Source organism: Letharia columbiana (genome assembly GCF_014066305.1).
Source record: "Letharia columbiana isolate WasteWater2 chromosome Unknown Sc0000070_s0, whole genome shotgun sequence".
NCBI lineage: Eukaryota > Fungi > Ascomycota > Lecanoromycetes > Lecanorales > Parmeliaceae > Letharia > Letharia columbiana.
In genome coordinates, this window is record NW_023501115.1 from 168166 (window position 1) to 180369 (window position 12204).

Genomic DNA, 12204 nt, shown 5'->3' on the forward strand with positions numbered 1-12204 from the left:
AGTCACAAAGTAGAAACGCGAACACGTCCTCCACGTCTCGCACATTCACTTTATCGCTTTACAAATTCGAACCGCACAACGCATTGATTGAAGCTCATTACTACTGCTTTCAAATCCCTTTTCCCAAGCCCGGCAGTCCACTCTCCTTCGGCACCTTCTGACAGAATGCCTCCTCGCAAAAGCAACATCTCGCAAATCAGCGCTGCGGGCGACGATGGCACTCCGGTCAAAGAGCGCGAGGGTACTAATATTGAGGTAGGTCTGAATACCCTTACACCCTTCTTCTTCTCTCCAACCTGATGAGTTCGTGTCCTCAAATCACCCTCAATGGCCCGATCGCAGAACTCTCTTCGCACTTCACTCTCCTCTTTCTTAGCTCCTCTTCTCTGCTACACAGAACACGATGGCTAACAATCTGCCACGGCTATCAGGACCTCTCCCTCCCCCGCACAATGGTCCAACGTCTCGCCAAAGGCGTCCTCCCCCCCAACACCTCTTTACACAAGGACGCCATCCTCGCCATGAGCAAAGGCGCTACGGTCTTCATAAACTACCTCGCCCACGCCGCCAACACCGCCTCCCTCTCCACCGGCAAACGCACCATACCGCCCAACGCAGTCATTGAAGCCCTTGCGGAGCTCGAGTTTCAGGACTTCGGGCCGAGGGTGGAGGCCGAGTTGAAGAAGTTCAACGAGGTGCAGACGGGGAAGCGGAATGAGTATAGGAGGAAGGTCAAGGAGGGCAAGATGAGTGGTGCGAAGGGGGAGGATGGTGGTGAGGAGGGGGAGGATGAGGAGGGGAGGGCGAAGAAGAGGGTCAGGAGGGAGGAGGAGGATGGGGGGCATGAGGGGAGGGAGAGGAGGGAGAGCGGGACGGGGGATCCGAGCGCGCAGCTGCAGACGGGGTATAGGGAGTACGAGCCCGAAGACCCCGAAGACCCCGACGACGACGACGACGACGACTTTGACGCCGAAGGGCAGGCGGGTGAGGAGGGGGGGAATGATGCGTCTAATCTCGAACCCCGGCCAAGAGCTTCGCGAGACGAAGAAGAGGAGGAGGAGGAGGACGATGAGGACGATGAGGACGAAGACGAGGACGAATATCCGGATGAGGGGAGACGGCTCAGTTCGGTGGAGAGGGAGGCGAATGGGAGTTTTGATACCCCGGGGGATGATGCGGTCACGCCTGGGAGTTCGGCGGATGAGGTCTTGAGTGAGGACGAGGGCAGTGATTGAGGGAGGCTCGTGAATGAGGACCTCGAGAGAACAGGAAGAGCTGACACGGCGGTTGGGCATCCTCGATCGGAAAAGGAGACGCTTGCATGATTCAGATGGGATCAAGACATCTACGCGGTTGCCTCTTGTGTGGCTTCCCTGACCGACTGGGCCGGATGGACTCGGTATGTGGTCATCATTTGCATAGCGAATGTCTACCTTGCTAAGATTTGGAAACCTGGGGCAGTCATGTGGGCCTAGTCTCCATCCCGTGTGGACACTGCTGCATCGATCCACCCACCCATCTCGCGGCATCTAGCGGCTCCACAAGTCTGGCTATCTTAAAGAGATCGGGTGCCATGCATTTCATTCCTTCATCGTCTCCCCCTCTGCCACCGTAGCTCCATCATCGCCCCACAACCCCTCCAATTTGAACTCCGCCGCCCATTCCTTTACAATTTCCTTGCTACCCGCACCACCTTCCCCTGCCTCAACCTCCTTGGGCGCGTCAACCCACCCTCTAATCCTGCCATCCCGCCAATCCATCAGCACGCCCATGGCCGCGCTCTGCAGATTCGGCACACCCCCCTTCCCCAACCTGCCCCTTTTCCTCGCGACCTGGACCAGGAAATCCGTCGTGACGTCTCCATTTGCACCCGCCGACACGAGCGTGGAGGGTGGGAGACCGTACTGGTCTAGCAGTGGCTGCAACGTGGCTTCGGAGCGTGAGAGACGGTGGAGGAGCAAAGTGATGGCGGGGATGGGGTCGGTGATTGCGGAGGGCGGGAGGGCGGAGAGGAGGGTTAGGTTTGCTTGATGGATTTGTTTCGAAGAGAGATGGGGATGGGTTTCGCCATTCGCGCCTGGGCCGGAGGATGAGGGGAAGACGATACCCGGAGAATCGAGCAGTTTTAGTTTGTTGTCGAGCTTCACTTCTCGCAGAGCGGTTGTGACGCCAGCTTCTGCGCCTACGGGGCATGCAGTTGAAGATGAGCGAGAAAGGCGGGAGGTCAGAGCGTTGATGACAGAGGATTTGCCCACGTTGGGGTAGCCGACTATGCCGACTGTGGTGCTGCGTTTTAGTTGTTGGGAGGAGGCGTAAGATTTCAGGGCGCGGAGTAGTGTTTCGCTTGTGCCTTTTACTGTAAGAGCTTTGTGATCGAAGGTGCGGGCGTTGGGCGCGGATGTATTCGCTCGAAGGGGAAGCGTGGGAAAGTATCGGCGGAGGTAGACGAGCCAGGCTTTTACCACCGGTGGAGGTACAAGGTCAATCTTGTTGAGGACGAGGATCAGCCGTTTTGACCCGGCGTCTGCGGCGGTAATTTCGCGTTCTATCTCTCGAGAGCGAGTGCCGTTGGGATCGCGGGCATCGAGGACGTAGAGGAGGATGTCTGAGGTTGAAAGAACGGATTTGAAGACTTTGTCGAAGGCGCGGCGGGAGGATTCGAGTGTTTGGGGACCGGAGGTTGGGAGGGAGCTGGCGGTTGTGAGGACAGCGCCGCCTTCTGTTTCATCGTCTTGGTCCATTTCGTCCTCGTATTCGTCTGGCCCATGCTCATACTCCGCTGCTCGAGCTTTGGCAGAGGCTAGCAGGGCGCTCATGGGGTTTGCGGAGTCATTGGGCGTATCTTCGTCCATGTCTTCATCATCGAGGAGGTCTGAGAGTGTGTCCTCGCCGTCCACATTTGATGCCACTGGGACATTCTGGTCTGCTGATGCGGCAGCTTTTGTCACTTTTGCTTCTTCTCTCTTCCTCTGAAATTCCTCCTCCTTCAAGCGCTTCTTCTCTTCGATCTCGTGGAGGATGCGGTCTTTGTAGGGGAAGAGATTGGGGATGCCCGGATCCTTCTTTAATCGTGACCGCCATTCTGGGTTCTACAATATTGATGAGCTAGGTCAGGTGCTGAGGTGTGGAATCAGGCCAGACGTTTTTTGCAAGCTTCCTTTGTTTTCGTTGCTTCGCAGCACTAGCTTTCTCGATCTTATGCCGTAATCGCACCGGTGTGCGTTTCGACTTGGGCTCTGTAACGTGATTAGTACTGTATATTATAGATGAAGCCATGAGTAGGTATCCCACTCCCAGGTTTATTAGCCATTATGAATTTTGTGTGCCTTGTTCAAGCCTGGTCCTGCTGCAGTTGCGGTTTCAAATGGTGAAAAAAAGTTCGTGCCGAGGTACTCTATGCCAAGATTTCGCATGCTACGGAGTAGCCTATTCGCTGCAAGGGTCTGTCTGCATTTGCCGCTTTACTCGGGATGGTAAATCTAGACCTGGATACATCTATAGATACTCTCCAGCTGTTGGAAGGCTTTCTTACATAAAGCTGGTGCTCCCTACTCTCCAGCCCTGAGCGATTGTAGGCACTCACACTTATTGGTTCTGGAAATCTGAAGGAAAGCCACCGTTTTCTCCTTTTCTCTCGGGAGTCCCACGGCTTGAAGTGCTTATTTCCACAGCATATTCTATTAAAGGCGCCCAAAAGAAGGTAGGTCAGAATTTTCGTAACTCACATGATGTTTGGTTTCAAGATCCGATCTGAATGACCAATGCTACAGATGCTAAGCCGATCAGATTCTTTTTGGCACGATAGACTTTTCCTCCTAGATTCACTTTCTCACGTCCGACATTCCCCCATCAGTCGATTAAAGCAAAGACGTCCGAAATAACATCAAGATGCCATTGCTAGAGGAGAACCCAACGTTTACAGGCCGGCCAGAGACTCACAAATTTGCCGGAATCCTCTTTGATATGGACGGAACCATAGTCGACTCAACAGACGCTATCGTCAAACATTGGCACAAGTGCAATCTTCTCGGCCGCGCGTTGTGTGTGAGGCGCATTTCAGCTTACTGTCTGTAGAATAGGCAAAGAACTAGGAGTGGATCCTGCCATGATACTGCAGTCTTCACACGGGAGGAGATCGATAGATACGTTTCAGCTGTACGATCCAAGCAAGGCCAATTGGGAGTGTGAGTGGTCCAGCTTTGCCCCGTGTTTGCATGACTGACATGCGTCGAGCTAACGAAAGGCTAGATGTCAGTCACGTTGAAGGCTTGATCCCTAGACAATTTGGGCTCGACGCTGTTGAGGTGCCTGGGGCCAGAAGTGGGTCATGACCCGATCTTCATCTCAAAGAAGGCATGCTGACTCCGGAAACATGAAGACTTGCTCGCATCGCTCGAGGCAGCCAAGGTGCCATGGGCAATCGTAACAAGTGGTACACGACCTCTTGTAACTGGATGGCTTGACGTAATGAAGCTTGCTCATCCTCGGAACTTGGTCGTTGCGGAAGATGTGAAAGAGGGAAAGCCAGGTCGGTCAAGTCCTGATGAGTGGTTGAGAGATGGCATCGATAGACACTGACGAGATTAGATCCCGAATGCTATCGTCTCGGGCGAGAAAAGCTCGGTTTAAGCGCCGACACCAGGGTTCTCGTGGTTGAGGACTCTCCAGCCGGCATCCGTGCTGGAAAGGCTGCGTCGTGCAATGTGGTTGGGCTGGCGACAACGCACGATATCGCGCAACTGCGAGAAAATGGCCCCGATTGGATCGTCAAGGATCTTCAGAGTGTTCGGTTTGTCAATAGGAACGCGGATACAGGGGAGGTTGCCATAGAGATTTTGCACTCGCTAGAGTAGAAGCGCAAAGATCTTCTTCAGGCATCTTTGCGAGCGGTACAACATAAGTACTTGGTACCCAGGTCGAGGGATGGGGAGGGAGTGGGGAGAAGGGGGGAGGGGGGGTTTGGGTTTGAGTGGTCTGGTAGAGATCTAGATTTGAAGCCTCAAGGGCATCTTGAATTAGCAGACGTTGGTGCTGTTGGATCATCGCCGGGAAGCGCGAAAAGGAAGGTCGAAAGCTTGTAATGACCCTTGTCGACTTCATTCCCCAACTTGCTCTAGCTCATTGTACTTCCGTTGCCACCGAGTGTAGGAATTACCGGATACGGACGTCTTTTTCTTTGCTTTTCGGTTAGAATCCCGCCGATCAGTGGAAAAAGGGGCAAAAGATCGTCCAAGTGACGAAGCGGGAGGATTGACGTTGACGATCTTTGCGCTTTGGGGCAATTCGCCATTTTGTGCCGAAAAAGAGATATGCGACGAATGATGATGAGACATGGGCGGTGTGGCAGTACTAAGGTTCAAACGGCCAGTCGGCCCTTGCACCTTGCGTCGCGGAGTGCAGACTGCACCGTCGCAGCTGAGCGTTTCCTTCCCCGTTTTGTTCTACCATTTTGACAGGGGACTGCCCCTGGGGCTTGTGGCGTCCATTAGAACAGCTGAAGTCTTTCGGAAAGCACACCTTCCAGCAAAGCGTCGCCGTTGGCTTGGATATGTGCGATACCGGTTAGAACGGAGCGATGTGATAGCCTACGGTAGTAGGGAAGAGGAGAAGCCGGTTTGACAGCGCAGCGCCAAGAGCTTGGTACTGGGAATTGATCATTCGATGCGCGCCTTATTAGTACGGAGGTACCTACGGTAGTCATGAAGCAAATACGAGGTATCTGAGCCAAGTGTGCTCAGTTCCAATCGTGCAATTAATTCCTTCCCTAATTAATTACCTCAGGCGTGTGAGATTCCTTTTCGGATTCAACAGGTGGTGAGAAGTGTCTTCTTCGAGTCGTTCAGGTCTCATGTGTTCTGGAGGCTTGCAGGTACGGCTTCCGACAGGATGACTACCGAACACTGTTGCACTCGCAGTGCCGTGAGCCTAGGCAACTTGACAGCTGTCTCACTCTCCACACTACCTACTAGGTACTACTTGTATGAGAAGTGAAAGTCTGAAAGTTGCCCCAGTCTGCCGGTAAGAGGGGCGGGAGGGGCATTCGAAGCTATGTACATAGGGAATTCCGACGATCTCGATGATCTGCAAGGGAGATAAAATCATCCGGAAAGTGCTTTGGGAGCCTCAACACTCCCACTTCAACGTCGTCATGATCATCCCGACAAAGCGCGCTTCCCGACTTTCCGACTTGCAACGACTATACTTTGATCCAACCATTTACCGAAACCTGCGCACAGCTGCACCTATGTATCCTGGACCTTATGGTCTGGACCACGCGCATCTCAGTTGATGACTCTTTCCATCACGGCAGTTGATTGCTCTGGAGTGCTGAGAGTCTAAAGAGTCTCAAGGACTGACTCCTACCCTACCCTACTGATTCTACTGTTCCATCTTCGATACCGCCTAACGGCAATCCCCCACTGCCACATGTTGCTTACCACCAGATACTAAATGGTACTAATGCAGTCAGCGTGTATCCATGTATCCATGTATCCAGAAATAGGTCCCTGCGTCACCAGCGCGATCGTGCCGACAACGTCTGTTTGCCTCGCCACACTGAACTGGTGTTGACCTAGATGGATGATTGGGGGTGGAAATTAGAATGATAGGAATGAGTCTAGTCAGACGGTGGACCGGAGGATAAATCGAGTTCTAAACCATGGACAGATGAGATGGCAGGAGTAAAAAGGATCAAAAATAGCATAGTCAGTCGTGGGAAGGACCGTAATTGCGGCCAGGGGTATCTGAGAATAAAGTAGCGGTAGGCCTCGTGGCAGATCTTAGCGAACCATGGCGGAGTATCGCTTTAGACACGCTTTTCCCACTCTTCTCTGCCTCTGGCAATGACGACAGTAGTCATGTGAAGAACTCGTATACGATCCAGTTATGCTTTGGATGATGTGGAAATTGATGATCACGCAAGGGGGAAGTCGAAGTACCTCGTGCCTCAAGTAGCAAAAATCCGAACGCTATAATTCTTCTCGCTTCGACTCTTGTGCATGCGGCATATGTGGAGAAAGTTGACTTGAGGCGCGCGGTGAATTGAGTGGATGGATTGATGACGGCAGTTGAACCAAAGGAAAGCCTGGACCACCCTCCAACTTTGCAATCGAGCATACACGATTGCAGCAAGCAAACCCAAAGCCTGATTTGCACGGCAGGGAAGTCTTGGTACCCGAAGTCTTGGCTGGGAACAAGGCTAATGGATTTATGGACTACTTTACTAAAAGGGAGACTAAGGTAAGTTAGGTAGCCGCTAAAGATGGGGCAAGGAACAGGGGTAATGTACACACTACCTTACACACTAAAGTACCGTCCGGCGTCCTAGTCCTTTAGCGGTGCCCCTAGCCGCGGGGCCCTCCCGGAGCTTTCGCGCCGTTCGTCGGTATCTTTTTCGCCCTCTCTCTCGCTCTCGCTCTCTCTCTCTCTCTGTCTGTCTCAATTCTTTTCCAAACAGATTAAACGTTAGTCCATTCGTTGTTTTCTTCAGTAATACTACCTGATCCCCTCGATCTTCCTTCTGTGTACCCTTTTGAAAAAACCCTCACACTCGCTCACCCAACTTGGTCTGCTTTATTGACCCATTACATTCGCTTTTTCCTCTTCTCTTGCAAATCCATTGGATCCGTGCCCCCCCCACCCCCCTCCTTCTACCAATCGTAGCTGCCCACTAACACCCGGAACCGCTCGAAACCACCCTCCAGAACATACACTTCCCATCACCAGATCACATTGTCACGATCCCAAGTACCGTTCCTGGGCTTGTCCATAGCAGCTGAAGCTCTTCGGCGACTCCTTGTCCCAAAGCGTGCTGGGCCTCCCGAAAGTTCAAATATATTACCGAGTATATTGACTTGCTTGCTCTCGAAGCCCCTGCGACTCACGGCCATTCTTCCTCCCAACACCACATGCGAATCATGGTCAATTGATTCCCGCAATGGCACACAATCATTACGAATATTCTCAACCAGAGTCTATGTTCCCCGCTGCAGACTCCGCCTACCAATTCCCGGGCTCAATGCCAAAGAATGAGTCGCATGATTACCACACCGCTGAGGATACGCCCTTCCAAGTCAGTTACAAACCGTACAACGAACGACAATCCTATCCGGCTCAAAACATTTCAAACACCGACGACGGTGACTTAGGAACACGTTCCCGTCTCACGCAAGAGCAGCTAGCTACACTGGAAGCCGAATTTGCCGAGAGATACAAGCCGAATACAGAATACAAGAAGTCTCTAGCCGAAAAGATGGGTGTTGAATTTCAAAAAGTCAACGTAAGTGGCCACCCTGCGTGTGTCATATTTCGTATTGACCTTGGTCGCAGAATTGGTTTCAGAATCGCCGAGCTAAAGCCAAACATCAGAATCCACAAGAGCGGAGATATGATGTTTCACCGGAGCAGGAGACCCGTCAAGGTCCAGCAACCGCATTCTCCTCAACGGAGTACGAAGGAATGCCTCAATCTTTTCCCTCGGAAAATTTCTCTTCCCCAGGACAGGGCCCTGTCCTGTCAACAGATTTTGCTACCGCCTTTGACTTCCCCAACTTGGAGGAGATGAATCGACAGTACAACGCTAACATGAGCGGCCTTCCAAATTTCGACAGCAATGCAACTTTGCAACCCGATTTTTCCAATACTGCAGTAGCCGATCCTATGTGGTCGACCGACTCTTACGATATCTTGAAGATGCCGTCTCAAACGGTCGTGGAACGAGACCTATTTGGATGGTCTCCAGATTCTTTCGCCGACGCATCTGCCCAAATGCAGGGCCAAAGGTTCATCCCTGGCCACACCGACGCTCAATCTCAACCAATGTACCACACTGCTATTGACGGGAGCCCTGTTGGAAATCCCTCAACCCAGAGCTTTGTCACGACTTCTTCCGAGGGAGGTGAGCCTCAGGAATTCATGACTCCACCACAAGGGACTTCTCCGATGCGGAGTCTCAACCAGTCAATTTTCCCGCATCGAGGATCGGATTCGTCTGATTTGGCAGCAAATTTTGACACCATAAACATCCAGCAATCACGGGCTGGACTCGGAGGACTACGTGGGACATCCAATCCTGCGTCTGCAACAGCACTTGTCTCCACTACTGGTCTTGCAACGCCTCAAGTCAGTCCTGATGCAATCGTCTCCGAGTCGCCCTTTGCGGCGGGCTCTTCGGAACTCGCTGCGAGGAAGAGGCGTCCACGACCGTTGGCCCTTCAGAACGATTCGAGCCGAAGCATATCATATACAGGACCTGTAACATCGTCTTCGCACCTGCGAGCGTCTCCCCCAGGTTCACGCAAACAATCACCAGTTCGCCGTATCAGATCGACGGGAAACAATATGAACGTCATGACTGGAAGAGTAACAAAACCTGGCACGGTATCTGCTCAAATGTCCCCTCGGAACTTTGAATCCTGCTTCCAACTGGCTTCATTGTCGGAATCTCAGCCGAACGCGTCTATCAACGCACACATCTCTCAAACACCACGTGCTGAACAGAGCCTTCTCACGCCATCTTCTGCCACCTTCGCACCACAGGCCCATGCAACTTGGCCAAGTTATGCCTCCAGTTGCAGTCCATTGGCTCCGAGCTGGGAGCAAAGCGTCCATGACAGCAGCGCTCCTGCCTACGCTGCTCAACACGGCTACAACTTGCCTCCATCACCTCCGGTCTACCAAAACGCAGCCTCTCAAATACCGTTTGAACAGGCGCATCACCAGCAGCCATTTGCGTTTCACTGCCCTCCGCAGTCCGCCCCTCCGCATCTAACAAGCTTCTTTGACGCCTCGCCTTCAATGCCAGCTGACGGGTTCAATGCGGGCTGGCCTACTCCGTCAGTCACACCACCGGAGCCTTATCGAAACGGTCCACAGATGCCTTTGCCCATGCGACCGAATCACACGCTCCACCATAGTCACAGCGGACCAATGAATTTCTTTGCAGGTACACCACAAAGCTTCCCGAGCTCCCACCCTAGTATGGGACCGTTCCAGCCTTACCAAGCACCTTTTCAGAGCACGCCTCCTGCACCCAAGGAGCTCGACATCAAAATTGATATCGGTCCGCCTGTTCCATCTCAACATGGGCAAGAGGTCAAAACGTATACTTTTAATCACAGCACGCCCAAAGACTTTTCGCCTGGCAATGGAAAGAAGTAGCCATCAGCGAGTCATGGCGGGAGAATGGACCGCGGAAACTGTCATTACTAGGGCCCCTCGACTTGGACTGCCAGCCTCTGGAGTGAGGAAGCAGGCGTCGAGCGGGCGGCGGTCACCGAAGATTGTCGAGCAACGATGTACGAGTATCACGCTTCTTTTACGGTCCGCCTCACGAGGGTCAATCGTTGAGTGTAGAGGAAGGTTCAGTTTCGCAAGCCTGCGTGGGATAGCGGTCTGGACAGACACATACAGCTTAATATACTAATACTAATTCGGCGTTGATATTCGAGGCGCATCTACATAACGAATTTGTCGATGGTCAAGCATATAGATTTCTATGCACGGGCAACAAGTGTGATTGTTCTGCTATATCCTGCCATTTCTCCATGACTGGAACATGACACGCTTGCGGGGGCCACGGGGAGCGAATGGGAGGGGGATACCCCTGAATCGGGCGAACAGGAGCATTTGCATTTGGCGCATGTGATTGTATGAGATAGCAGGCGTGTTGAGCGTTCTTTGTTGCTTGGAAATGTCGGGCGGAACTTTGTCTGTTTGATGGTGGCAATGAAGGAGGAACATACGAGACGCGATAGGTGGAATACACGCTGGGGATCATGGACATCTCGCAATAGGCCAAGGCCAAAATACCAAACCAAATTCTATCATCAAGAGAGCTGCTCATTCGTTGCGAATCCATGAGACACGTTCTAACCCCCATACATAGCATATGTGATTTGCCAGGCGTATGGACCCTTTTTTTTTCTTTTTCGCTTTGTATTTGATAGCAGTAGAGTACGCGTAATGGCTCTCTTTTCCCTTTTTCCCTTTTTTCCCTTTTTTCCCTCTTTCCCTCTTTCTCTCTTTCCCTCTTCATTAGACTTCCATTGGACCCTGAGACCGATGCTGATCCGGCCTAGACGCCAATCATCCGCTGTATGATTTTCTCCAACTTCTCCAACTTCTCCAAATTCTCAGGATACTTTAAAGATGCACATATATACACACACACACACACACACACACACACACACACACACACATACACACACAACACACACACTAACCCACTATCCACTTAACAAACTTTGCCCACCAGTGGTCGCCTCTTTCCGCATTCAGGTACATCGTAGATCAAACTCTACCGAACCAAATAGCCGGGTTTCCCTCCGATTGGCGATTGGCAACGTCTCCCTCCCTTCTCTTCCCCCACCATCATCTGATGAATGATGATCCATCCCCATCACCCTCACCATCATCATCATCCCCACACCCTCTCCATCATCATCATCATCATCATCATCATCATCATCATCATCATTATCATTATCATTATCATTATGATTATCATTATGATTATCATTATCATCATCATCATCACCAGCACCATCACCATCATCATGAGCATCACCAGCACCAGCACCATCACCACCACCATCACCATCATCATCACCATCACCATCAACAACCAGAAATTGAATACCCCTACTACTCATACTCCTACCCTTACCCCTACCTCTGGCTCAAGTACCGGAGCTACTACTTCTACTACCGTTGCCACTAAAATAAAATACAATCCATCATCACCATCCATTATACCTCCCTCGGCTTCTCTTTCTTCCCTTCTTCCAGACTTAGCATTGAGAACGAGAGAAGAAGGGGGAAAAAAAAAAAAAGTTGGCAACGGCCACCCCACGCCCACGCCCAACCCAAAGCAAAAACGCCCCCCTTCCCCCAAGCCAGCCCTTCCTGCATGAGCCTAATCCAGAGCACCTTAACCAGCTACATGCAGATTTAATCGCTTACGACATCCCATTCGAGACCTCACCACCAAAGACCATCCGCCGAAAAGAAGTTCGATGGCTTGATTTGTGGGAGGGGAATTTCTTTGTTCCCTCCCTTTCCCCCCCCCGGCGACAGCTGCATGCACGATGCACGATGCACGCAATTGGATTTCTGTTTGAGGCTATGAGCCGATGCCGATGGTGATGGCGAGTTGAGGGCCCCAGCGTTTTTTTCGTCTGTGGACTTTTGATAAGGGAGGAG

General features: G+C 52.0%; 4 protein-coding genes across 4 annotated transcripts; 3 read left to right on the forward strand and 1 right to left on the reverse strand.

The window, feature by feature from the left end:
* Window positions 1-165: 165 nt before the first annotated feature.
* HO173_011951 (uncharacterized protein) lies at window positions 166-1235 on the forward strand (the record flags this gene model as incomplete). The annotated part of the gene is made up of 2 exons (XM_037313825.1): window positions 166-255; window positions 432-1235. The coding sequence occupies 2 exons, from the start codon at window positions 166-168 to the stop codon at window positions 1233-1235; spliced, it is 894 nt and encodes a 297-aa protein (XP_037159340.1).
* Window positions 1236-1580: 345 nt separating this feature from the next.
* Window positions 1581-3310, reverse strand: HO173_011952 (uncharacterized protein; the record flags this gene model as incomplete). The annotated part of the gene is made up of 3 exons (XM_037313826.1): window positions 1581-3089; window positions 3142-3236; window positions 3292-3310. The coding sequence occupies 3 exons, from the start codon at window positions 3308-3310 to the stop codon at window positions 1581-1583; spliced, it is 1623 nt and encodes a 540-aa protein (XP_037159341.1).
* A 578-nt stretch (window positions 3311-3888) lies between these two features.
* HO173_011953 (uncharacterized protein) lies at window positions 3889-4853 on the forward strand (the record flags this gene model as incomplete). The annotated part of the gene is made up of 5 exons (XM_037313827.1): window positions 3889-4016; window positions 4075-4184; window positions 4249-4320; window positions 4379-4528; window positions 4588-4853. 5 exons carry the CDS (start codon window positions 3889-3891, stop codon window positions 4851-4853), a joined length of 726 nt encoding a protein of 241 aa, XP_037159342.1.
* A 3083-nt stretch (window positions 4854-7936) lies between these two features.
* On the forward strand, window positions 7937-10158 carry HO173_011954 (uncharacterized protein; the record flags this gene model as incomplete). Its single annotated transcript, XM_037313828.1, has 2 exons — window positions 7937-8278; window positions 8329-10158. The coding sequence occupies 2 exons, from the start codon at window positions 7937-7939 to the stop codon at window positions 10156-10158; spliced, it is 2172 nt and encodes a 723-aa protein (XP_037159343.1).
* Window positions 10159-12204: the final 2046 nt, after the last annotated feature.